This window comes from Hibiscus syriacus, unplaced genomic scaffold (genome assembly GCF_006381635.1).
Source record: "Hibiscus syriacus cultivar Baekdansim isolate YM2019G1 unplaced genomic scaffold, ASM638163v2 tig00111330_pilon, whole genome shotgun sequence".
Taxonomy (NCBI): Eukaryota; Viridiplantae; Streptophyta; class Magnoliopsida; order Malvales; family Malvaceae; genus Hibiscus; species Hibiscus syriacus.
The window spans coordinates 3,278,564-3,306,125 of record NW_024063059.1 but is presented as its reverse complement, the minus strand read 5'-3'; the positions used below and the strand labels follow the sequence as shown (position 1 = coordinate 3,306,125).

Sequence of the window (27,562 nt, the reverse complement as noted above, 5' to 3'; positions counted from 1 at the left end):
CTACTCAGCGTTAACTACAACCCTTGGTTTTTTAGATTGTTGTTGTAGAAATACCTCTCAGTGTAAACTACAATCATTTTCTATCCTACTCTAGCGTATATCCCTTTTAGTCGATTGAACCCTCTCCTTATCTCTAAGGTAGACAAGTTAGAACATCACCATCCCAGATCCATATCATTGTTCATGTAGACCTATCTTAATTCTCTTGAATCTATGTCAATATCTAAACAACCGAAAATCTTACGATGCTCTTACATTGCCAAGACGTGTTTCACCAAGACCCTAGGTAATCTCTCGAAGCTCTTGCAGTGTCAGGGAAAAATGTTTAAACAATGAACAAAATAGTCATGAGCATAATCATAATTCGTCATTCAAAAAGCAAAAAATAATTGTTTAGGCAAAACAAAGATTAACACCAAGTAAGACAGTTCATGTGTTATCAAAAAGTCAACCAAAGTATCATTGTTTTAATAGAACCCCAAACAAGTAAAGAAATTAAGAGCAAAGGAATAATGACTCCAAAAATAGGGTGCTCTGTCCTAACAATTATAATCAACGCCGGGCCTACCCTGGCGGCCAGCCTCTCTCGAGGCCTGACCACCACTCTGCTATAGCCTGGCTATGTATGACACCAAGGACAGTCGGTCGGGAAACGATGGGGAAGCACTGCAGTTGCTCACTTACACTTTTTTGAAAGCTCTTCTAAATTCCTTGCCTCTCTTTTTGGCGACTCTGACTGAGTATTTATAAGGGAAATCTCTTAGGATTTTGCATAAGTAAAGATTCCCTAAATACCCGTTATTATTATCTTATCCAAGCTAAAAAAAGAAAGGCAGTTGGTTTTTGTCATAATCGTGAGGGCTTTCTTGTACGTGAGGGTAGTCGTACAGCTGGCTTGTGACATAGGCAATTTCGTCATATTCGCTTTAAACTCGCAAGATAAATCCTGCCTTGGCGAGATAAATTTGATATTCACCGTATTTATCTTATCTATTCCACTGGCCCTTGTAAAATACTTTGTCATGAATGAAATGTTCTTTCTTAGGAAATTTCATGCACATACACAATCCACGCAAACCCTTTCTCCTCGACAGCATCAGTCAAACCAAATAAATTTTGCCAAAGCAAAACTTATCCACCACAAAGAAATATAACCTAAATCCAACTAAATGCAACTAATATGTTGTGCATACTTTGTTTACACGAGCAATAACTTAAGTAAAAGGGCTAGAAATAGAGTACTTTTATGGAGTTATCAAAACCCATGCACAGTCCACCCACACTGAGGAAAGGTCATTACCAGCTAGCACCCCAAGCATGAGGCATCGCATTAAGCGCACAGTCAATCGTGTCACTCAACCATTTTCCTCTTCAATTCATTTGGGAGACACTGGATCCGAAAGCCCCTCCTCCCAAGAGATGCAGAACCCGCTCGTACAGTCAAGCCTCCCCACCACATTAAGGTACTTTTTATTTCCATTTCGTTTGCATTTGTATTTAGATTAAAGTATCTTTTTTATTATTAATGCATTGAGGATAATGCACCCCTCAAGTTTGGGGGAGGTGTTGTGTCTCACATTTAGTTAATAGAAGTTGATGATAATTTGTTAAAAAAAATTTGTTGTCATGGCATGAGTATGTTTAGACTGTTGTTTGGAATAAATTGAAGATGTCCGATGATGAAAGCAAATTTGTATTGCCTAGGCCAAAAAAATTTTACATGACTTTTGAAAGATAGAACCTACACTAGGCATGATTCTTTTCGAACTTGTAAACATGATTGTATGCTTTCTCTACTTAAGGTGCTTAATTTTTTTTAAGAAAGAACATTTTCAGCATGCTGTGACATTGAAGAATTGTAAAGCTTAAGTTGAACTTCTTAGTATTTAAATTTTGTTGAATTAGAGGGACACTCCTCTGTTTAATGGCATGACCTGGAAATTCCTTAAAAATAAATGGATGCCTAGGCATATGAGTGAAAGTAGTCAAGGATGACTCTACTTGACTAGCTCGGGGATTGGAAGGTATGCTCCCTTTCACCTAGAGTGTGGAAGGGTATGTGTGATGAGTTGACTCCCCTTCAAGCAGTGATGCCAAAAAAAACAAATAAATAAATTATTTTCACGTTTTTCATAACTAATGCATGTAAAAATGCTTAAATAAACAAATGTGATGCAAATGCTTGTATGCAAAAGGTTTCATTCCAGATTGACCATCTTAAAACAACTTTCATTTAACACAAAGGTTTACTTGCATCAAAAAACCTCTACGTAGAAGGGATAGCTTTCACTTCTAACTTCTCTATCTCTCTCAAAAGCTATGTTAACTTCCATTCATGCTTGGGTGATTAGTTATCAATCTGCTTCAATTCTCTTGTAAAGCTAGCTAAATCAACCAATTTGTGAGCCACATTGCTTACTTGGGTAACAACTTCTTGAATGACATCGTCTTTTTCCTTCATCTTTTATGTCAATTCTCAAAGCCGTAGGCAATGTTATTCATTTTTCCTTGTAAGAAAATCTTTATGGTTACGAAGTTCTCGTACAAGATCTCCATATCCATCTACAATCTTCGTCAATGTCTTGTTCTTGGTTCTAGTGGCTTCTAGCTCAGCAACATTCTCACACTTGTGGCGCTGATATGAAACTTCCATAATGGCTATGGATATATTCAACATCTAATTTTCAGCTTGACATCTTCCCAAATCATTAACAGTTGTATTGCAACTTTTTTCTACAATATATAAATCATAAGAAAATTTCATGGCTTGACCTTCATGCACCTTTTACTTCCTCCTCCATTATTCAACATCGTTTTTCAATTTAGTGACCTCCTTTGCCCACTCCTCTGGTGCATTTCCTATGCCAACATTTTTAAAGGCTTGCTTGATTCTTTGAAAACCATCATGCATAGCTTCCATCTGTCTGTTAAGTTTATCATTTTCATTCTTAAAATGATGTACTTGAGCTTCATACTTTAGCAAGCATTCTTCATCCTAGATGTCCTCACTGATATCTTTACCTTTAAACATTTTTGGTTATATCTTAACAGGGCAATCAATTACCAAACGAGGTTGATCTTTCATCTCTAACTCCTATATTCTGTGATCAAAAAGGTGTTGGAATCGATGCATGAAGGTGGTCCAATTCTCAATGGAATGTCCTTAAGCTCCGCAATGATATTCACAACTAATATTGACGTCATACCAATTTGGATATGATGGATGCCAATGTTTCACATTATGTGGAGCCATCACTCATGCTTATAAAATCTTATCATACAACTCCTTATGTGATATAGGGATAGAATCAAAATGAGAGGCACCCCTCGACTTGGATTAATATGGAGTCTTCAGGTTTATTCCATCTGACGTTGGAAGTAGACTCTTATACACCAATGAGTTTTGGTTGCATGGCTTCTTCTCATCTTTCTAAACTTTCACCATTGTCACCATTTCCTTGGTGTCTCCAAACAACATTTTAATACAAATGATTATTGTAAATGATTTTTCAAATAAACTATAATAAGCTTGTTCTAAAGTAATCCCTTGTGCCACCGCGAGATTATTTTCAATGAACTCTTTCTTTCCTTTTGTAGAAGTCTCTTTTCATTTGGCCAAAGCAACTATTATATTCATTATCTTGGACATTTGCTCTCTCATGTCTCTTATTTCCTTTTGTTCTATGTCGGACAAGAGATCTTTGGGTGCATGGCTCTCCACTATTCTTGGAGCTTCCTCAAGATGTCACTCCCTAGTTGTATTATAGTCTACTTGATCATGAAACCCTTTGTCTATCATGAAAACCTTTTACTCTGATGACCACTCACAAATTGACACCTGTGAAAAATGTTATGATCATGCGATGCAATCAAAAATAAAGGCAACACAAAAAACAAGTTAGTACAAATATGATAACAAAGTGAAAAAAATTATTATAAAATCAATAATATCAAAATAAATAAATTAACGAGCTAATACAAAACAATAATGCAAATGCACAAGGTGTTAATTCCAAAATCAACCACCATAGAACAATCTTCATCAGACCATAAGATTTCCTTACACTAGACAGACGAGCTTCAATTTATTCATTTACTACAATTGTTGGATCTCTAGACCTACATTTCCGTGGGATTCTCCACGAGGAAAGCGGCCTTGATATATGGTAAGGATCTTCTCATTCTTAACTTAACTATCATATGACTATTTGGTACCATCTTGATATTTGTTCATTTAATAGAAGTCGTTGATCGACTTTGAGATCTTCTTTCATCGATCAACTTTGTTTGTAAGTTGTCATCCTTATGGATTTGACTAATTAGTTATGGAAATCTTATGTCGATATGAAAACATTCTAATTTGGTCCATCACTTCTGAATTAACACCTTATTTGGTTATGATGTTAAAATGCAAATGCAAACAAAAGACAAAGAAATATAACAAAAGAAATTGTTAGTGTCATTCAACCAAAAAGGTAGAAAAAATATTTACAAAAAGAAAATATCCTACCCAACATGTTATCTACCCTGACATGCGTTTATAACAGTGATGAGTATTCTAAATCGGTAATATTTGCTCGTTAATTCTTCGATCTTATGGATTTATTGTTGTTGATCCGGTCGTGTTACGCTTATTTTCATGCAGGGTCTTACTCTCCATAATTAGTAGTAAAACGAGCGCATTCTGCAATGTTTTTATTATTTGGTCACGGCTGGAGACATGGGCACGACTCTGGGCATGACACGGTTTGACGTCAGTACCTTCTAGAAGTTCTAGTCAGTTAGAAGCACGAATGGATTGGCCGTACATATTTGGAATTCAAATTTAGATTAAACTCAAGTTTTAGGATAATATTTTATCTTTGTTTTAAGTATTTTAGTTTAAATAAGTTTTAGTATTTCAATTAGGATTTAGGATATTATTTTAAATATTATTTTATTTTATCTTTGTTTTAGGTATTTTAGTTTAAATAGTTTTACGTGTTTTAATTAGGATTTAAGATATTATTTTAGGAATTATCTTTAGCTTGTTTTAGGAATTTGACGGCTATAAATACCCTCTCAGGGTAAGCCTAAAAACACATCTCTCTCATCTGAGAATAAAATCTTCTTTTTCTCTCTATCTTTCTCTCTATTTTTTCACATACTTTCTTTTTTTCCCTTTAAAATTTTGTTTTCAAATATTCTAAATATGAATTTGATCATGCTTAGCTAAATTTCTTTTAAGCCAAGGGCTAAAGCAAAGCCTCAATTCTAAACGTGAGAATTATAAGGTTCTTTAATCGCTTCAGATTTTTCTCTCTGTTTTATGGGCTTATTTTTCAAATCAAAATGATTTTCAACAATGTTTTGGATATTGTTATGGTTAATGTTGGAAGAAAAATTGGCTTATTGAAGCACATTCAACTTCCTGAGAACACACATAGCAAAATTGTTTGCTAAGAGGAAACGGAGATCAGAATCACTTGTTGTTGAAACAACAAAATCCAAGTCAACCGAGAGGAATTGTACTTATAGTAACCGATGTGAAACTTGAAGTAAAGATCAGTTTTGATGATCCGAGGAATTTAAGGCAAAGCTGAAGTCTGATGCACTTTTACCATAAGTTTTCTTTTTCCCAATTTATTTATTTTATTTATTTATTTATTTAATTTTTATCTCATTATACTTATTTAAATAATTTAAAATCCCCTTTTATCTTTATTACTACTTTTAATTCATTATTTATTATTTTATTATTTTCCCTTTTTAATTTTATTTTATTTTATCTTTTCAATTTCATCTAGAATTCTATCTTCTTTTAAAATTAAGAAAGAGTTTTACTAAATCAGAAACACCACAGTCCCTGTGGATCGACCCTGCTTCTCTATACTACTTTTCCTTTCTATTTATTAAGAAGCCATAATTATTTTGACAGAAAAACGACAATTATCAAATTGGCGCCGTTATCAGGGACTAACGACAAGTACTGATTTATTTTTCTAGTTTTTGATTTATGACCAGAAGAAACTCAGGTGAATTAGTAGATCTAGATCTAGAGATCAAAGTACTAATACAAAAAATCCATACATAAACGCTTCGAGAAAATAGAAAAAGACAAGAGGAACAAGATCAGAGTATAGAAATAGAATCAAATCCGGAGACAAACTCTGAAGCAGACGCAAACAACATCCTAATGGCAAAAGAAAAAGAACAAACGATCCGAGAGCTAGCCACAACACCTGTCACTCAGAAGCCATTATGCATCAATTTTCCTAGTGGTGGGACTCCGTTTCAATTAAAGACGAGACTCATTCATCTTCTTCCCATCTTCCATGGCTTTCCCACTGAAGATACGCACAAACACTTGTTGGAATTCCACATGGTTTGTACTAGTATAAAACCACAAGGAGTTACCAATGATCAAATTAAATTGAGGGCTTTCCCTTTCTCTTTAGCCGATTTGGCTAAAGATTGATTATTTTATTTACCTCCTAATTCAGTTAATTCATGGGCTGACATGAGTCGAATTTTTCTTGACATGTTCTTTCCAACGGCTAAAGCAAGCAAGTTACGAAGGAGAATTCATTCCATTTAGAAAAAGAGTGAAGAAAGTCTTCATGATTATTGGGAATGATTTAAAAAGCTTTGTGCATGTTGTCCGTAACATGAATTAAGTGAGCAAACATTAATTCAATACTTTTATGAAGGCCTTTTACCAATGGATATGAAAATAGTAGATGCCACCAGTGGAGCATCATTAGTCAACATGACCCCAACAACAGCAAGAGAATTGATTTCAACTATGGCAGCCAATTCTCAATAGTTTTCAAGCGAACCCAGGCGACGGGTTCACAAGAAAAGCACATTCTCCCTTGAAAATAAGTTAGATAAATTAACTGAAGTGGTTAATTCACTTGTTGTGGGAAAATATAGAGCAACAAGAGCTTGTAGGATATGCACAAAGCTAGACCATCTGACGGATTGTTGTTCGCTGATACAAGAAGAAGGCAATGCAGAAATCAATGTCGTAGGGAACTTTCCAGGTCCTACACAAAGATAATACAACCCATACAACAATACTTATAATTCAGGATGGCGAGACCACCCAAACTTTAGCTATGCGGTGAATTAAAGGCCAGTTTATCAACAAAGACCTCCACCTCAACAGCAAACGCAAAAACCATCATTGGAAGAAATCATAGGAAAGTTAGCAATTTCACAAGAAAAGCTGGTTACATCCCAAGAAAAGTTCATTGCATCCCAGGAAAATTTCCAAAGCCTAACCGAGGCACATCTTCAAGAGTTGGATGACCAAGTGAGCCAACTAGCTCAAACTGTGGGAAAATTGGAATCATAAGGAAGACTACCTTCTCAAACGGAGTTAAATCCGAGAGAGAATATTAGTGCCACCACACTCCAAAGTGGAACAATCATCTCACCCGAAGTTCCAGTAGAAAAAACCGCACATCAGAAAGAACGAGAGGAAACACTAACTCTAGAAATACAAGGTACGTTTGACTCATATCCTTCTCTTTCTTCTCATGAAATCACGCCATCACCCTTCCCATCAAGATTGATGAAGCGTGATAAAAGAGATGAAGAATGAGAGATCTTGGAGGTGTTCCGAAAAGTTCAAGTCTACATACCTCTTCTTGAAGTAATTCGACAAGTACCGAGGTATGCTCAATTTTTAAAAGAACTTTGCAATACAAAGAGAAAATTAATGGGACACGATAAGGTAAATTTGGGAGAACAGCTTTCCGCAATTTTTAACGAAAACTCCCACCAAAGATGAAGAATCAAGGTATGTTCTCTCTATACCTTGTAAAATAGGTAATTTTAAATTAAACATGCAATGTGTGACTTAGGAGCTTTAATCAATGTTATGCCATTTTCTATTTATAAAATGATTACTAACGAGCCTTTGAAGGAAACATGAATAACAATATAGTTGGCTGATCGGTCTATGATCTACCCAGTGGGAGTGATGGAAAATGTCTTAGTGAAGGTCGATGTATTATTATTTCCTGTAGATTTCTATTTCATTAACATGAAACATGATAGGTCGGATTCTTATTCTGAGGTACTCTTAGGTTGACCCTTCCTAAGCACTGTACATATAAAGATCGATGTTAGAAGTGGTATACTGACAATGGAATTTGATGGTGAGATCATTGAATTTGATGTTTACAAAGTAATGAAATGCCCTGATCATTTTGAAAGAATTAATTTTTTTATGTTATATATCCTTTAATTGATAAATATATTAAATCTAATTTCTCTTATGATCTTTTCAAGGATCCTGAACTTTGTCACGAATAAGAAGAAAGGGAGTTCAAAAATATTAATTCAATCAATTCTGATTTATCTTTATCTTCCTCTAAAACTAAACTTTTACCTTCTGTTTTGCAGGCACCTGAGGTAGAATTGAACCATTTACTGGAACATTTGAAATATGTCTTTTTTGGGTGAAAATGGAACCTTACTAGTGATCATCTCAAGTAAATTATCCAAAGGAGAAAAGAAAACTTTATTAGAAGTGTTGCACTCTCACAAAGAAGCCATAGGATGGAGCATTGCTAACATTAAAGGATTAAGTCCCTCGACTTGCATGCACAAATTAAAGTCGAATAATCAGCAAAGTCATCATGAGAAGGACAATGACGATTAAATCCACCGATGATAGAATGAGTAAAGAAGGAAATTCAAAAATTACTTGATGCTGACGTAATCTATCTGATATCGGATAGTAATTGGGTAAGTCCGATTCTTGTGGTTCCCAAGAAAATGGGAGTCACAGTGGTCGAAAATCAAAAAGGGGAGTTAGTGACAACAAGAGTTCAGAATGAATGGTGAGTTTGTATTGATTACAGTAAGTTGAACTCTCTTAATCGAAAAGATCATTTTCCTCTTCCCTTTATAAACCAAATGATTGAAAGATTAGTTGGGAAAACTCATTACTATTTCCTTGATGGGTTTTCAGGTTTTTTCCGAATCTAGTAGCACCCGAGGATCAAGATTAAATGACTTTTACTTGTCCCTTCGGTACATTTACCTATAGACAGATATCGTTTGGTGTTTATAACGCACTAGCCACCTTTAAAAGTTGCACGTTAAGTATATTTTTTGACTATGTGGAGAAAGGCATCGAAGTTTTTATGGATGACTTCACGGTTTATGGTAATTCTTTTAGTGAATGTCTTGATACTTTAACTAATGTGCTTAAAAGATGCTTAGAATATAACCTTTTTTTAAACTATGAAAAATGTCATTTTATGGTTGATAAAGGGTTAATTTTAGGTCATATTATTTCCTCAAAAGGGATTACAGTTGATAAAGCTAAAACAGATATTATACGCTCACACCCTTACCCCACAACTGTGAGGGAAATTCGTTCTTTTCTTGGCCATGCAGGATTTTACTGCAAGTTTATTAAAAACATTTTTGAAGATAGCACAACAATTATGCAATCTTCTTCAAAAGGATCAAGACTTTGACTTTAATTCAAAATGCAAGGAGTCTTTCGATTCATTAAAGGAAAAGCTTATTTCAGCTCCAATTGTTCAGCTGCCAGATTGTAATTACTCCTTTTAACTTATGTGTGACGCATCGGATACTAGTGTTGGAGCCGTTCTTTGGTAAAAAATAGGGAACGAACCATATGTCATAGCCAATGCATCCCAAACTTTGGACTCGGCTCAGAAAAATTATTCAACTACAGAAAAAGAACTTTTTGCTATAATTTTTGCTATAGAAAATTTTAGATCTTATTTGCTTGGCACTAAAATTACTATTTTTTCTTGTCATGCAGCTTTAAGCTATTTGCTGAGCAAAAAGGAAGCAAAACCGAGGCTTATTCAATGGATCATTCTTTTACAGGAATTTAACTTGGAAATCAAAGACAAAAAGGGATGCGAAAATCTGGTAGCGGATCAATTGAGTCGAATTCCCCTTTCCACATCCGACCCACCACTTAGAGAAGAATTTTCTAAAGAAAAATTAATGATGGTGCAAAGCATAACTTCATGGTTTGCGGACATGGTTAATTATTTAACCACAGGTAAGTTACCATCAGATTTGCCGAGAGCTAAAATTAATCAAATAAAGCGTGAATCTCGATAATATATTTGGGACAATCCTTATTTATGGAAGAACTTCTCGGATAATGTAATTCGACGATGTATTGTCGAAAGTGAGGAAAATTCAATTTTACAATATTTTCGTTCTTACTCTTGTGGTGGTTATTTTGAGCCAAAACGTACAGCCTATAAAATTCTTGAATGTGGTTTCTTTTGGCCTAACATCTTTCGAGACTCTTATCCATTTTTTAAAACTTGTGAAAGATGTCAACGTACATGTAATTTAAGTCGTACGAATGAAAGGCTGCTTAATTCTATACAAGTTTATGAAATTTTTGATGTTTGGGGAATCCATTATATGGGTCCTTTTATTTCGTCATTTGGAAATACCTATATTATTTTAGCTGTAGATTATGATTCTAAATGGGTGGGAGCTAAGGCCACTTGGAATAATGATGCTAAAACTATAGTTAATTTTTTGAAAAAAAATATTATTTTTCCAGGTTTGGCACGCCAAAGGCTATAATAAGAGACTGAGGAACACATTTCATAAACCGAGTGATCGAATCATTGATGAAGAAATTTGTAGTAACTCAAAAAATTGCTACCGCTTACCATCCACAAACAAATGGACAGTTCGAAGTATCAAATTGGGAAATTAAAATAATTCTTGAAAATTTGTTAAATCGGACTGAAAGGATTGGAGTTTAAAATTAACTGACGCACTTTGGGCATACCGACTTGTTTTTGGTAAACCATGTCATTTACTGGTTGAGTTAGAACATCGGGCTTATTGGGCTATTAAACAATGTAACATGGACATGGATGCGGTTGGTGAAGCTCGGAAATTACACATTCAAGAACTTGAGCAAATCTAAAGAAATGCCTATGACAGTACTCGGATAATTTAAAGAAAAAATAAAAGAATTTCACGATAGTAGAATTTATTATAAAACTTTTTCTGTCAGTCAAAAGGTTTTGTTATTTAACTCCAAATTTAAACTTTTTGCAAGAAAGCTCAAATCAAAATGGCTCGGACCGTTTACAGTGACTTAAGTATTTCCTCACGGTGCTATTGAAGTTGGAAATAACTAAGGAGTTCGATTTAAAGTCAATGGTCAAAGGTTGAAGTCGTATTATGAAAATGCTACGGTTGGTCTAATCGAAGAAATCAATTTAGAGGAACCCAAACTTTGAAAAATCAGGTCATCAAGCTAACAACGTTAAAAGAAAGCGCTTGATGGGAGGCAACCCATTTCGTTTTATTTTCATTTTAATTTCGTTTTAATTTCACTTTATTTTTAGCAAGATTTATTTCATTTCATTTATTTTATTTTATCATATGCTTAATTTTATTTTATTTTTTTCTTTGAACAGATTCTAATTCTAATCGAATATTTCTTACCTTCGAACGGGCTCGTCTCTACATGGTCGTGGCCACGGTCGCCACTAGATTGTGGAGTATTCCTATTCCCTCTCTTTGTTTTTAAATTCGATATATGTTTTGGGACAAAACAGATTAAGTGAGGGGGAATGATAAACATGTCGTCAAATTTTTCTTTGACTTGTTTGATTGTTTGAAATTGAGTTATTCTGATATTGATGTGTTGGGATCGTTGGTTGCGAGTCTTGAACTTCACTTTATACTCTTGCTTCATTTTGGATTGTGAACATGTTTTGATCGAATTTAATTTGCATGATTAGTGATTAGTATAGTTGGTGATTTTTTTGTTGAGTATTGATATTTCATGAATTTGTCGATAGAGATGAACTTTACTCAGTGCATATAAACTTTTCTTGTGAGATTTGAACCTAACGAGCATACATTTTCTTTCTTGCTCATTGTTTGACTTGAGTGTGTCGGACTAATTAGGATATTCTAGAACTTGTAATCACAATGCATATCGAGACTACATGTTGAATGTAATGTTTTAATGTGATAGGGGCACCTAGGATAAACCCACTTTGCCCAAAAAACCTACTCATTTATATATCTACTAGTGAACCACATTTGAGCTTATTTCCCTTTTTTTATTTTATACCTCATAATTAAACCTGAAGCCTTTCTTTTTATTTTCCTCTCTTTTCACACCCTTACTGAGACTTGAGATCTTGTATCACTCTTGTTCCATGAAAAAGAAAAAAAATTCTCTGTTTCGAAAAAATCAGAAAAAAAAATATTTGTTCATTGTTTTGAGTAGTAGAAGACGAAGAAAAAAAAGGGAAGGAAAAATCGATTGTTTCAATTGTCTTTCATATATTCTTTTTCCTTGTTTCATTGCGCTTCATGCTAATTCGTGGATTGTTCTTAATTATTTCAATCTCTTGTTTCGGTATTTTAAACCTTTCTTTTTGGCCTTTTCCCTACCCTAACCTAGGCCTCGTTACACCTTGTTTAAAGACCTCTTGATTATTGCATTATGTTCATTTTTCGTAGTGGAGACTTGATTGGATTCCAAGCCTATGGTAATATTTTGGTTAGTTTCGGTTTTAACGATTTCACTTACCCCAAACACTTCGAGCGAAAATGTGGGAATCCTTGTGAGGTATTGAGTCATGTTTCATTGAAGTTGGCAATTAATTGTGATATCTTGCTTACTTTAAATTTTCTTAGTTGTGTTTTTGCTGGATTGTAACTTGAATTCGGCAAATGCCATGGACTTTGTTCGATTAGAAGTTTGGGAAATAAATTGAAATTGGAGATGGCAACTTATGATTTTGATATGTTATTTGATGAATAGCTTCATGCCCAATTTGATTGCATTTGCAACATTTTTTATTTGGTCTGTTTCAACAATTGAATGACATATGACCTATTTTACCAAAGTATTGATAAGGCGGGTAATTTTTCTTTGAATTTTTACCCTTACTTTGAGTGTGGTTTCTTTTGTACAATTTGTTGTATATGCCACATGTGTGTTTTCTGTCAATCTTCTTCTTTTGATTTTCAACTTCCTAATACCTGGATGGCAAAGCATCTTCAACCACTTGCATTTGCCTCATGATTCTTCACTGCTCTTGAACTTGGAATTTATTTATCAATTCTATCAAACTGATTTTAGATAAATCTTTTGTATTTTTTGAGATGGTTATTGAAGCTTTATATCTTTCAAGCACTGTTACAAGAATTTTTTTTCAAAAATTGTAGACTCTAAAAATTTAGTGCCAAGTAACTTTATCTTATTGATAATTTCAAACAATTTGTTTGAATATTATTTGATTGTCTCAGACTCTTTCATATTATGTAACTCAAACTCTCTTATTAAATTCAACATTCACATTCCTTGTATCCTTTCATCTCCTTCATATTCTCTTTTGAGATAGTTTCACACATCTTTTGTTGATCAGAGACATAATTTTTGTGGAAATTATTGTTAAAATAGAAACAAGCAGGGTTACTTTTGCGTTGGTCTTATGGGTTTTTTCCCCATGTAAGCTTTGAGTTGGACCATCGTAAGATTATTTGACAACAAAGAAACTTCATAATCATCTTTCAAGGTCTCTAAAAGATCCAGAACCTCAAGATAAATCTCCATTATTATTGCCCAGATTTGATAATTCTCATCATCAAAGACAAGAGAGGTTATTTGGGAAAAATTAGTTTCAATCTCCATTACACCCATAGATCTCGTAATGAAAAAAAAAAAGGCTCTGATGCCCATTGTATATTTTTAAATAAATAACCTAGTGTATTAAAGAATAAAAAAAATAAGATTACAATATATAAGAAAGAGTTTAATGTTATATTAGAAAACAAAATGAGTAATCAATAAGTTCCATTATTCAATGTTTAACCCTTTAAATAGTTGAGTTACAAACTAAAGTTAGATGGTTGTTACCTACATATCAATAAATTTATTCTAAAAATTATAATATTGATAATTTCCTTTAGAATAGGGATATGATTTGACCACCAAAGGTTTGTTGAATTTCAAATAAAAAATTGAACTATCACTCCTTAAAGAAAATATTTAACAAAATCCGATGAACTTAATTTTTTTTCAATTTTTTAATATTTTTTTATCAATCTTAAATATCAATTTTATTATTTTTCCTTTGATATATTTTCTCTTTAAACATTCGGAGAAAACTATAGATCTTTACTCTTGGATGTTAGGCTAAGGTTTTGATTTATCTCGATCATCACTCTAACATCAATGTTTCTAAATTTATTTGTAAAGAGATACAAAACTTTCGATGATGGTTGTTGAATATTATGTGAAAAATTGAAGGACAACTTTAAAGGAAAATGATATAGGATAACGACAAACATAAAGATCACACAATAAAATAGATATCAAGAGTTTACATAGAAATCTCTTTTGGATAAAAAAAAACCACGAGAAGAAAAATAGAATTTTTATTGATATAGAAAATAGAAGAATACAAGAGGATTTTCAAAAGTAATTTAACTTCTGACCTTAGTCCCTAGTATATATTATAGGAATAGTTACCAGATTACAAAGGAAAATTGTTTAGTAAAAAATTACTTAAATTAGATTTTATACTTTCAATCATCATAAAAAGAAAATAAACTTCATACCTTCAATCAAACTAAGTTTTCTATTTTTTCAGTTTTCTCTTAATTTTATATCTTCATCAATTTGTGTCAAATCCAATTCAGGTCAGCTCTAACAATCTCTATCTAGGCACGAATTTTGAAACTGTTGGGAGTTTGACATAAAATCCAAAACTAGATGAAACAATTAAAGTAAAATATCAAATTTTCACCTTGACAAACAAATTCTAAACTTCTTCCATGAAACCCCTTAAACATTATTAATAAAAAATAATTATCAAATTGATTGAAGTTTGACCAAAGCTTAGATGTGTAAAGTAACTTAGTATTCACGTTAGTAAGGTTATCATAAATAACAACTTTGTGTTGGTGAAATAGAAACTGCAAAATGTAAGTATTGACACTAATTAGATAATTTTAAAATAAACAAAATAATAAATTGAACAACTATGTTGTGGTATTGACCAATGTCCTAGAAACGAATTTACCTTGATATGTGTAATCACTATAATAGACGATCATCCCTTGAGGTTAACACCATTTCTTTTAGAGTTCATGCATCCAAAAATCAAAGTGAACAAGCAATGATAATGTTCTTCTCTTAGCATTGGAAAGAAAGAACGCTTTTTGAGAAGGTAGAGGAAATTAGATGATTTCCGTAAACAAAGGAAATTGCTTAATGCATTTGAAAGCTAAGATGGCATTCTATTTATAAGCTTAGCAGGGTTAAAATCGTCCATAAAATTTCATCAAAAACACTAATTTTAATTTCTAAAAATAACAACTAATTAATCATTGATATTAATATATTGTAGATAGATGAACAAGACCTTAATCATGTCCAAATTCGTTTAGAATCTAATTCTTATAACATCTATTTATCAAATGGTCAAATGACTATAATCAAGCCTTCTATAACAACTAATATGAAATCGACAATTAAGGTATTATCTGTTGTATTAAAGTTTCAAACCTACTCTCAATAACTTCAAGGTTAATACTATGGAAAACCAATAGCTAATCTTCAAATATTAACGGTTGCAATAATTGTTATATTATAACATATTAATTCAAAATTTTATTGGAGTCAACAGATAATTCCATAAAATAAATGAACCGATTTGAAACTACCTTACATATAAATATGATTTATGAATTCTCATTTTAGTTTTACAAAAATTATTTCAAACAATTTCTTACGGATTTTCTCCAAAAAGATAAAATGCATGCATACACATATTACACAACTACGACCGTGAGCCGACCATGATATTAATATATTCCTTAAATGCCAGAAATTACTATAGGAGTTCATAAAAAATGCATAATTTGTCTTCTTACTCCCAAAGTATGCTCAATTGTTAACTTGGTTTTGAGAAACATGATACAAATGTGTCTTGGCATGTTTTTTATGATTCAAGTATGTCCATGTATTTTCATTAGCTATAGAAATAATTAGGTGTTATATTTTAGTTCAATTATGTACGTTCAAGCTGATTTATGATATATTCTAGAAAAAATTGATCATTTTAGGAAAAGGATTGATCATAAAAGATCGATCATTTGGCTATTAGAATGAAAAAGACCAATTAATTTTTAAAAGGATCAATCCCTAGGGAAAATGATTGATCCATAGGGTTTTGATTCATGTGAAAATGTTTGAAGTATGAAAAAGTTGTTTTTTAGTCTATGATACTTAAATGATATTTTATAAATTAGTCCCTAGAATTTACAAATGAAATTAAAAATGAATTTTAACTAGAATTTAACTCAAATTTTGATAGTAAACTAATAATGGACTTAATTTAAATAATAAATCAAATATTTGATGTTTTTAACTAAATGATATAGCTTAAACAAAATTTTATAAATGTTCCTTAAAATTAATAATATTTTAATTGAAGAGGTTTTTGAAATCCGATTTAGTTGAAAATTTGCATGGTACTTTTTTAAGTGTGTATAATTTGATTAAAATGTATAGTTTAAATTTTAAGTCATGTTTTGATGTAAAATGTAAAATAACAATTCCCTTGTAATTACATTCACTTATTTGGCTTAGCTTAAAGTTGATTTGGGATGCTTGCCCACTATATTGCATGTTGTGAAGTTTCTGTGGATGTTTGAAGGATGAATTTTTAAAATAAAATCTTAGAAATGCATGATTTTAGGTCTATTTTGTTCTAACTCACTTCGATGATTTATGTGTCATCTAATACCTATATTGGACCATCCCGACTTGATATCGAGTGTTATTAGAATCCACTCCTCACTTATTGCTAGGTATGACTCATATACCAATTGGAGGACATATGTTGGAGCAGAGTTGAGCGGAGTGAGGGAAGCAAACACATCAATCAACATCTATCCACTAGGGAAGTTTTATTTTTGTTTGTGCCCTATGATTAAGTGGGTTAGGGGCATTTTGTAATTGTACCAGGGTTACTCGTATGTATTGTAATTGTAGCCTAATTTTAGATAATTACGAATAATAAAGAGAACAACTGCTCATCGCTCTCGAGGATGTAGGCACATTGTCGAACCTCTTTAAATCTTATGTTCTTTCTTTGGTTTACTACTAGTTGATTTCCAGAGTTAATTATCATGTTTTCACAACAATTAATATCAAGAGCAAGGTTTGAGATGGCTATGTCTGGTGCGAAATTCGAAATAGTGAAGTTTAAAGGTCATGGTGACTTCAGATTATGGCAAACGAAGGTAAATGATTTGTTGGCGCATTAAGGGATTTTGAAGGCTCTTCAACCTGAAAAGCCATAATCGATGAAGGACGATGATTGGAAAGAACTACAACAATGATCGACAAGAACCATATGGTTATGTTTGGCAGACGAAGTTATGTATCACGTAATGAGTTTGTCGTCTCTATGAGAAATTTGGAAGAAATTGGAAAGACAGTTTATGTCCAAATCCCTAACGAATAAACTGTATATAAAACAGAGGTTGTATGGGCTGAAGATGCATAAAGGTAATTATTTGGCGTAGCATGTGAATGTCTTCAATCAAATAATTGCATACTTGATTCAACTTGATGTACAGATTGATAATGAAGATAGAGAAATGATTATGTTGTGTTCATTACCTCCTCTTACGAACACATGGTGACTACTCTTACATATGGGAAAGAAACAATCAATGTTGAAGAGATTACTGTAACCTTGTTGGTTCACAACCATTGGAAGCAGAATGTAGGGGAAAGCTCTCATGTTGATAGTTTATATATTAAGAGTAATCAAAATCGTGGAATAAAATCAGAGAATAATGTGGAACATGATGATAATTTAGATTGCAATGATGTTGATATGATTTCTATTTCAACAAGTTAGTTAACGGATGCATGGATTTTTGATTCAGTATGTTATTAATATATAACGCCTAACAAGGAGTGGTTTTTGACATACAAGTCCATTAATTATGTTTTTTGTCTATTTGGGTGATGACAAATATTGCAATATTGTTGGTATTGGTGAAGTCAGAATTAAGATATATGATGGTACTGCTAGGACACTATGTGATGTTAGGCATATACAAGATCTGAAGAAATATTTGATTTCCTTGGGCACTTTGCATAAGAATAGTTTTATTCCTAAGGCAGATTAGGATATGGAACCCATTAGAGTTGTTAAAGGTGCATTGATTGTGATGAAATGAAAGATGACTGTAGGGAATATATTTAAACTGTTAAGGAGTACAATTATAGGTGGATTTCATTCTGTTGAGTAATATGATGATAATACAAAACTATGGCATATGTGTCTTGCTTATCTTAGTGAACATGGAATGGTTGAATTGCATAAAAGAAATATGTTGCATGGTCTTAAAAGCTGCAAATTTGATTTTTGCAAGTTTTGTGTTCTTGGTAAACATACTAGAGTTAGTTTCAAGACTGAAAAGCACAAAACTAAAGGGATTCTTGATTATGTGCATTATGATGTATGAGGGCCTACCAGAAAATCATCATTGGGTGTGGATATATGTATTATGTTACATTTTGACGATTTTTCTAGGAAAGTTTGGGTTAACTTCATGAAATAGAAATTTGAAATTTTTGCCAAGTTTAAACAGTGGAAAGCTGAGGTGGATAACCAAACTGGTAGAAAGATCAAGTATTTCGAGGATTGATAATGGCACATAGTACACATATTCACAATTTCATAAATTATATTAGGAGTGTGGGATTCAAAGGCATTTTACAGTGTGCAATACACTATAGGAAACGGTGTTGCAGAAATGATGAATAAGTCATTGAATGAAAGGGAAAGATATTTGAGACTGAATGTAGGGCTTCCTAAAAGCTTATGGGCGGAGGCTATGAGCATGGCATGCTACCTCATTAATAGATGACTGAGAGCATCATTGGATGGCAAGGTTGCAGAAGAGGTATGGATAGGTAATGCAGTTAATTTTCGTCACTTACGGATTTTTGGTTATCATGATTATGTGCATTTATCCGGTGATGAGAGATCAAAGCTTGATGCAAGGTAAAAAAATGCATTTTTTTGGGGTACAAGAAAGGTGTCAAAGGATTCAAGTTTTGGGATTCGATTACAAAGAAAGTGGTGATCAGTAGAGATGTGGTCTTTGATGAGTTGTTCATGTTGCACACGTACATATGACAAGGCAGTGATGGATGTAGAAAATATTCAGTAGCAACTGAGAGAGACAAAAGTTCTAATCCAACTTTTGTAGTTTTAATCCAACTTTCGTGGTTCTAATACAGTTTATTTGTAGGATTATAAACAAGCCAGATAGAGAGACACATATAAATATAAAAGCTCCAAATAGATTGGGGTTAATTTGAAGACATAGTCTCCTTTGCACTTCACATTAGTAATGATGATCCAACTACTTTCCAAGGATCTATTACTAGTTAGGAGAAAGGAAAATTGATGGTTGAATGGTTGAGGAGATGAAGTTTTTGCAGAAAAATCATTTGAGAGAGTTAGTTCATCTTCCAGAGGGAAATAAGGCTATTGTTTGCAATTGGGTGTATAAAAGGAAACCTTCAGTATTAAAAAGGGGCGAAAGTTCAAGGCTCGATTTGTTAGGTATGACTTATATGCTAGTTGGAGGATAGATGCTGAAGCGGAGTAAGAGAAGCGAACGGTGTCAACTCCATTCCAGATCTATCCATTGGGGAAGTTTTGTTACTATTTGTGTGCTACGATTAAGTAGGTTGGGGGTAATTTTTTAATTGTAAAGGGGTTACTTACTCTTTTATACTATAATTGTAACCTAATTTTGGATTATTATGAATAATAAAGAGAACAATCGCTCATCACTCCTGAGGACGTAGGCACATTGTCGAACCTTGTAAAATCATGTGTTCTTTATTTTCTTTACTGCTTGTTGATTTTTTTAGTTAATTAGCCCGTTTTCACAACACTTATTATATAGTCTTCATGTAAAAAAACATATGTTTACCATCATCGTAGTTTTTTACTAAGTCAACTTTCCTAGATTTTTCTAATTTTTTTTCTTTGTGATCCATATTGATTTGCCTCTTATTTTACTACCAATAGCTTTTAGACTTGTTATATCCCCCTTCATAAAAATAATATATTATTTTTAAGTTTCTAAATTTCAACCTAGTATTAAAGTTATAATTGGAATCATTTTCTTGAGTTATCACATGAACAATGAAACTCTCCCATAAGAAGTTAGATTCATGAGTTATCACATGAACAATGAAAATCTCCCATAAGAAGTTAGATTCAGTTACAAAATTTTAATACCCCAAAATTTTGGTTAGTAACCAAAATGTAAATTTTGAAAGTTTAGTGGCTAAAGTATAAAATTGGGAAAAGTTTAGAGACCTAAGTGGTCATTTTCCCAAAAATAATTTTTATTCCATAAATAGATATTTTACTCTTAAGAGTGGGGTTTTATTGAAATTAGATTCTTGATTCGGAATTTACGTTGAAAACTAGAAACGGTTAAAGTACGATAAGAAATCAGTAAATTATATCAAATAGAAAATTCGATAAAAATTAAAGGATGATAAATTAGGCTTAAAAATATTATTTCCACAAGTCAAAATGATGAAAACTAATATGGATCATTGGATTTGAAGATTTATTTCCATGTTTAATTTGGACCGTTGGATTGAAGTGGCAAGATTGCAATTTTTGGAAAATTGCTTGGGAAAACTGAAAAATGGGTAAAATATTTTGTACATATTTGAATTTGGAAAGATTATATGGTTATGTGTCTTGGTATTATTATAAATATTAAGTTTCATTAATGGCAAAATGGATATTTCCCATTAAATGAATATTTTATTCATTTAACCTTAAATAAAGGTTAAATTAACATGAAATTACATGAAATTTTCATGTAAACTTAACCAAAATCAGCTCCATAGTCGTATACCCCAACCTAAGGTAAGAGAAAAATTTCTTTCAATTTTTGAGCAATTTACTTTGGTTTTTGGATCGTGCCGTGAAATAGAAAGTTGTTTTACGCGAAAAACGCTATCATTTCCTCCAATATTGCATGCTAATCTTGTTTGTCATGAAAGATCTCAAATTTTAGGGTTTATGTTCACTTAGGGTTTATGGAATTCTTGAATGATTTTGATATTTTGAGGTTGTAGAACCAATTCCAAGCATGATTTATGATTAAAATCAACTATACATGCCTATATAAGTAATGGGTAATTTCTGCCTAACCCTAATCTTGGAGGAATATTATGTTATTTGATTAGGGCTTTGATGGTATAGTATGTATAAGGTTGAATCGATGTCGATTTCATGCTTGAATCGATTCGAAATCGAATAAAATCATGAAAACCTAGTCTTGAGTATATAAACCATTCGGTCTTGGTCTTAAATGATTAGGAAAAGATTCGAAATCGAATAAAATCATGAAAACCTAGTCTTGAGTATATAAACCATTCGGTCTTGGTCTTAAATGATTAGGAAAATTTTCAAAAAATTATGTAAGAGTTGTAAATGATGTAGGAAGTATTCTACAAGGCTTCCAAAATTTTGGGGGCTATTTTATAATTTTTGAAAAGTTAGAGGACCAAATTAACAATTATAGTTTATAATTTAAATATATGCATATAATTTTTGTATTAGAATGTCATGGTAATTTTCATAAGTTCGATAATTATTTGTTTTATTTAATTTATTTTTGCATGTTATCCTCATGTGCATAACTCGCCATTATTACATAATTGGATTAAGGGTAATACCCTTTTTAATTTAAAATTATTTTAAGTGGGTTGTCTTAACTGATTAGAGATCCGCTTTTGACGATTTTAAATTAAAAGTGTATCCCATTAGTGACACCTAAAAATTGATTCATCACTTTAAAATTTGGGAATGGAAGAAAATTAAATGTTCGTCTATTTAAATTTGTCGAGAAAAAGTTGTTATAACTGATTTAAGATCTAGTCTCGACATTTTTAAATAATCGAATATTTTTTATCTTTCTAAAGCCTTGGTAATCTTAATTTAATTTATTTTGGTGCTTTTAAATATTGTAAAACTCGTATGTTGTTGTTTTGTTGGGGATCATAAATCAAATTAAATTCGAATTTGTAAATTTCATTACAAAGACATTAATTAATCGACTAGGTACTAATTTAGGGCGATGTGGGGGTGCTAATCATTCCCCACGCGTAATTGACTCCCGAACTCATTTTCTGGTAACATAGACTTCAATTTGTTGTTTTAATTGATTTTTATTTAAAATGACAAAATGTTTTTGGGTGTCCAATCACACCCTAATCAAGGATTGGTGGCGACTCCTCGAACCATACGTTTTTTTATTTTAAAAGGAATCCCAAATTTTAAAAGAAAAATTAAAAAAGATGTTGGGTTTTCAAAATCTCGCTCTTTGAGAAAAAAAACCATTTCGACACTAATATTTATGTTTGCTAGCATGAATCATGCAGTGGAGGTATGTAGTATAGTTTGATTATTAATATGGCACTAGCTTATGAGCTCGGTGTTTGAAATTTGTTTCCCTATGCAGGTTCTTGGGTGGAGCGTTCGAGGAGCTTATCACGCAGTTTGCATTCCAGAACGATATGAGCATCAAAGTATGTCTTGAGTCTTTATTAGAGGCCATATATTGTATATGAACCTTCTTGTATTTGAGTCATAACTAGGGGTGTAAACAGCCGAGTCGAGCTCGAGTATTGCTGAGCTCGACTCGAAAACTCTGGAATGGAGCTCAACTCGACTCGAAAACTCGCGAGCCTAAAATTTTCAAGCTCGACTCGAACTCGAAATCCTGAACTGAAGCTCATGAGCAGCTCGAAAAGGCTCGAAATGAAAAAAAAATCTTAAACTTAACTCGATTGAAGCCTCAAACTCGAACTCGTACATAAACCTTAAATACATAAAAATCTTACTGTATTTTTAAAAAAAAAATCAATACATAAATATTAATATTATTATTAATAATAATTTATTTGTAAAAAAATAAAAATCTTAATATATTATATTTTCGAGTTGCTCACGAGCTTTTCGAGTAGAATACTGAGTAGCTCGTTTAGGCTCGTTAAGGACTCGAGTCGAGCCATTCGATTCGAGTATTTATCGAGCCTTGATAGAGTCTATCTCGAGTAACTCACGATCTGTCTCGTGTCATTTACAGTCCTAGTCATAACAATATTTTAAAATACTCTTTTTAAAACAATTTAGATGTATTTCGGTGGCTCTCATATTTGTAAGCTAAAACACTAAACTCTCACTTTATGATTATGATGGATGAATTTTAATCAATGTTTTTAATTGCTTTAGAAAGAAAATTTTGGTTTATCCACTTCGGTAGTCCTGTGTAATGTTTTAGTCTATCGATCTCTAGGCTATATTATATTAGGATGTTACAAAAAATCATAAAGTTTCTTTCTTCAAATTAAATAACTCGACCAATCCATGCAGTTTTAACATCGAATGGAAGAGAATTAAATGAAGAATAATTTTATATCTCACAACATAACCCTAAAATTGCCAAAAACGTAATTTAACTTACTTTGTCCTTTCGTTCTTGATGTTGACGTCGAATTTCAAGAATTATAAAGAAAATTCTTGAATTTTCTTTTCTTTATAACTTGGCCATTTGTCATCATTTAACATAAATAAATTTTGTATGCATTAAAAGACTTCGGTAGTTAAGGGACTTGTTATTATCTGTTGAGGTCTTGATTTTGAACACTGAGAATGTCAAGTGTATTAACGTTCGTTATCAAATGATTAAGTGTCTTTGAACAGATTTATTTTAATGCAAAATGTTTATTACGCCATTGAAAGCCAATGCTTCTATTTGCCACTTGTCAATTTCTTGATGGAATGGCTGAGATTAAGCCATGGAATTAGGCTAAATTTTAACATGAAATTTAAACTTAAATTTAATGGCTCATATTAAATCCTAACATTATGAATGATAGGGAATGATAATTTTTCCATTATATTTAATGGTTAAATTTATCTTTTGAATTTGTATTCGATCTAATTATCCGAAAATTTACGAAACACGAGATTAAATTTTTCCTAACATAAAACCAAGAGTAAATTTTCTAATAACGAGCTAATAACAATTTTTGGAAAAATTACCACTCAAGGGTTTTAACTTTCCTAACTTTACGCTTTTGACATCAAACTTCCATTTTATTTATTTTATTCACTAACAGAATTTTTGGGGTATTACACAAATATTTCTCATGCATTACTTTACATTTAGGTTATAAAGTATCAAAGGAGAAAATGCCAAGTTGCCAACAACTAAAATTATGTCCATAATCATCATTTCAAGCATATAATGAGTTTGTAGTAGAAAATTACACAAATATTTAGCTTCTTTCTATCGATGTATATATAAAACATATATGGAGGGATGTAATGTTTCACATGGTTCAATATATATATATAAACTTCTACTTGCGGCCAGCTTCTTCCAATTCTCGCAGCCCTCCAACCTTCTGCTCTATCTCCTCAATCAGCTCTTCACGCCACAGCTCTGCCCTTGAAGATTCTTCAATGTCTTCTTGCTGCGTTTCATAATCTCATGAGCCAACAATATATGTATGGACTACAACAATCTAATAGAAAAGCGAGGGTAACAACTCTTTAGAAGATGAAGAGTAAGAAACCCAAGCTTAGTGCAATTAATTCATGCAATCGCCTTTAAAATATGACATCAAGCAACTCCGTGAGCTAAAGAGTCGATTACGGATACGATACTTAAGGTTTGGCAAGATGTAAGGACTCCATCAATCTAACTTTAAAACACACTTGATCTTTGAATTTCTCTAATGTCTAAGAACTGAACCCTGTGTTTCTCTCAATTGGTTCATGCAACCATCCTCAGGGACGGCAGGATTTTTTTGAATGGTGCAAACTTAAAAAATTTATATTAAAAATCTAAGGGTATAAAATTATAAAATTTTAAGGGCTGCGAAATTAAATTATAAGTAGAAAATACAAAAAAGTAACTAAACTACAAGGAAATCCATCCCTGACCATCCATAAAATGTTGTACTCAATAAGTCTTGGTTTGAATCCTAACATCTACATCTCTTCTTATATCAATAAATTTTTTTACATTGCCGCATCCATGTTGAAGCCTCTTTTGAACCACAAAAGATTAGGATAAACTATGTATTTAATACTTCAATTATTACTTCTGTCTCGTTTTTATATTCAAATTTATATTTTTCCTAAAATGGTACCTAATGTTTAGTTTAGGTTTTATTTTGATACGCATCATTAAAAACTTAACAGAACTATTAAAATTACATTTTTATTTTTTTCAATGATGATGTGGCATTACCTTATGATAACACATCAATATTATTGTTAAGATTTTAATGGCAAACTACTAAATGAAATCTAAACTAAACATTAAGTTTGAACATTAAGTTTGATTTTGAAAAAAAAAAAACCAAAAGGGAAAAAAAGTAATAATTTAGTCACTAATATAGTTTACTCAAAAGATTAATCACACGAGAAAAATAAGGGATAAAATTAAGGCAAGAGTACCTTCTCATAAACCCAATGTCCAGTACCATCTCCTCCATCTTTCCTGTATACTTCAGAATCATAGTACGGATCCTACACAATGATGTTCTAAATTAGATGCTGTATGTTCAAAACTAAAGCGAGCCACCAAATTCTAAGCTCCAGCGAGCAAAACCGATGGAGGTATGCTTACCTTGGTGGAACCAAAAAACAGGCATCCCCAGCAAGTGAACATGATGTAGAAAGTATCTACAAAGCAAAGGACCAAAAGAAAACACTTCAGCATTTTATCATACGGCTTCAATGCACAGATCATTAATCGATGAAAGAACACTTACAAACGTTTTTAATTGCGTCATCACTCAGATGCCAAACGGATTTATTGGTTATGATTTCTCTTTGGGCATCGAGTTGTTGAACCTGATGAACTAAAACCGCCATTAGAGGCCAATCTGGTAAACCATGAACTTTAACTAAAGCTCCCCTTGTATTACTCTTGCTGCCTTCATCAATCTACATCATACACATCGTAAATTTCATGATGTTAATTCAGAAAATTCCCGCAAAACTAATCACTTCCCTAACTATTTACCTGCTGGAAGCCATTGTTGAACAGTCTGGTACTTTTTGAGCTTCGTTTAAGCTGTCAATTCAAAGGACAACCATAAGTTAACCAATACCATTAAAGGACGATGAGAAGCACTGGAATTACCAATGTTAAAGATGGGTAGTTGCCAAATTTGGTGGGTTGAAGATAACTGCTGTGAATCAATGGCTTTAAAATGGTGGAGCTCATGTTTGTTGCAGCCAGTGCTTTGAAAGCAGTGGTTTTGTTCTCATGAAGTTTTGGATTTTTTATGCTTTTTTTACGTGAGAGGCTAAGTGGATAAGGCATTCATTTGCGACCATTCTTACTTCCTACATGGATCGGACCGCCTGCTCGGTCTGGTTGGGACAGGATCAGGTTGGAATAACCATTTTTATCTATGATTTAAATTCAAGTCCATTTTTTTAATAGTAAAAGATGATTAAAAAAATAATATTGTTTAGAATTAAAATATAATTTTTTAAATTAAATTAAATAAAAATTAAATAAATTTAACTATAAATTTTTAATATTTTATAATATATAAATAATGAAAGTAATCACAAGTTCAGGTTAGACTACACTCGATTCAAAAAAATTGAATTTTATTTTTAAACTTCAATTTACTCAAGTCGAGTTATTCGAGCCAATTTTAATTATCGATTCGGTTTTCGAGTTCAAATTATGATGAAAATTGAATTTTTTTAGTTATTCAAAAAACAAAAAATTGACTCGGTATTTTGATAGTTTTGCGATTTAGTTCATGATTTTTTTATTTCTTCAATTCCTCCGTCATTTTTAGTCAATTTTTACCAAATTAAAACCACATCTATCGTAGAATACCTATTTGCTTTCAATTCCTCCTTTTGGTAACAATTTATTAATTTTGAATTTAGACCCTCAACTTTTCATAATTTCTTTATTTCTTCAACTCATCTTCATTTTAAGTTTATTGTTTTACTAAATTTGAACTACATGCTCCTATACCACTATAGAATATATATGCAACTTCTTCTTTTTTAATTTTTACTTAAAATATATTATCTCCTTTTATTTAGCCCATCAACTTTGCATTTTACTCAATTTGGCCTTCTAATTGCAATTGTTAGCAAATTCTTTCTTCTCATCAATTCTTTGACTCTTTTATACTCTCGTCAATATTTTACCCTTAAATTATCTTCTTTAAAATATAATATTGTAAATATATTCTATAATTTTAGATTGTATTTGATATATTAAATAACATTATACTGTGGAAAGCATATGATGACATATATATGATTGGAGAAAATTGAAAAATTGGAATCAATCTTTTCCATAATACTATAAATAATTAAAATACAATTTGTATAGAAACTTGAACTCGACTCGAATAACTCGATTTGAATTCTTAAACTCGACTCAACTT

The 27,562-nt window shown here is 32.1% G+C and overlaps 1 protein-coding gene across 2 annotated transcripts; it reads right to left on the bottom strand.

The window, feature by feature from the left end:
- Positions 1–24,477: 24,477 nt before the first annotated feature.
- On the bottom strand, positions 24,478–26,466 carry LOC120158562 (photosynthetic NDH subunit of subcomplex B 4, chloroplastic-like). Of its 2 annotated transcripts, none has more exons than XM_039169383.1 (6): positions 26,281–26,466; positions 26,161–26,211; positions 25,907–26,081; positions 25,762–25,817; positions 25,590–25,661; positions 24,478–24,598 (listed from the first exon to the last, which is right to left on the bottom strand). In XM_039169383.1, exons 1-6 carry the CDS (start codon positions 26,461–26,463, stop codon positions 24,485–24,487), a joined length of 651 nt encoding a protein of 216 aa, XP_039025314.1. In that variant the 5' UTR covers positions 26,464–26,466; the 3' UTR covers positions 24,478–24,484. The 2 variants fall into 2 exon arrangements, with proteins under 2 accessions (XP_039025314.1, XP_039025315.1); XM_039169384.1 differs by having other exon boundaries at positions 25,907–26,063.
- Positions 26,467–27,562: the final 1,096 nt, after the last annotated feature.

Bases quoted from the DNA above. Each gene is read 5' to 3' on its own strand.
- LOC120158562 (XM_039169383.1), bottom strand. From the start codon at position 26,463: ATGCCTTATCCACTTAGCCTCTCACGTAAAAAAAGCATAAAAAATCCA. The intron at 25,662-25,761 runs GTAAGCATACCT...ATCATTGTGTAG, and splicing joins TGTTTTTTGGTTCCACCAAG to GATCCGTACTATGATTCTGA. The intron at 24,599-25,589 runs GTACTCTTGCCT...TATGAAACGCAG, and splicing joins GACATTGGGTTTATGAGAAG to CAAGAAGACATTGAAGAATC.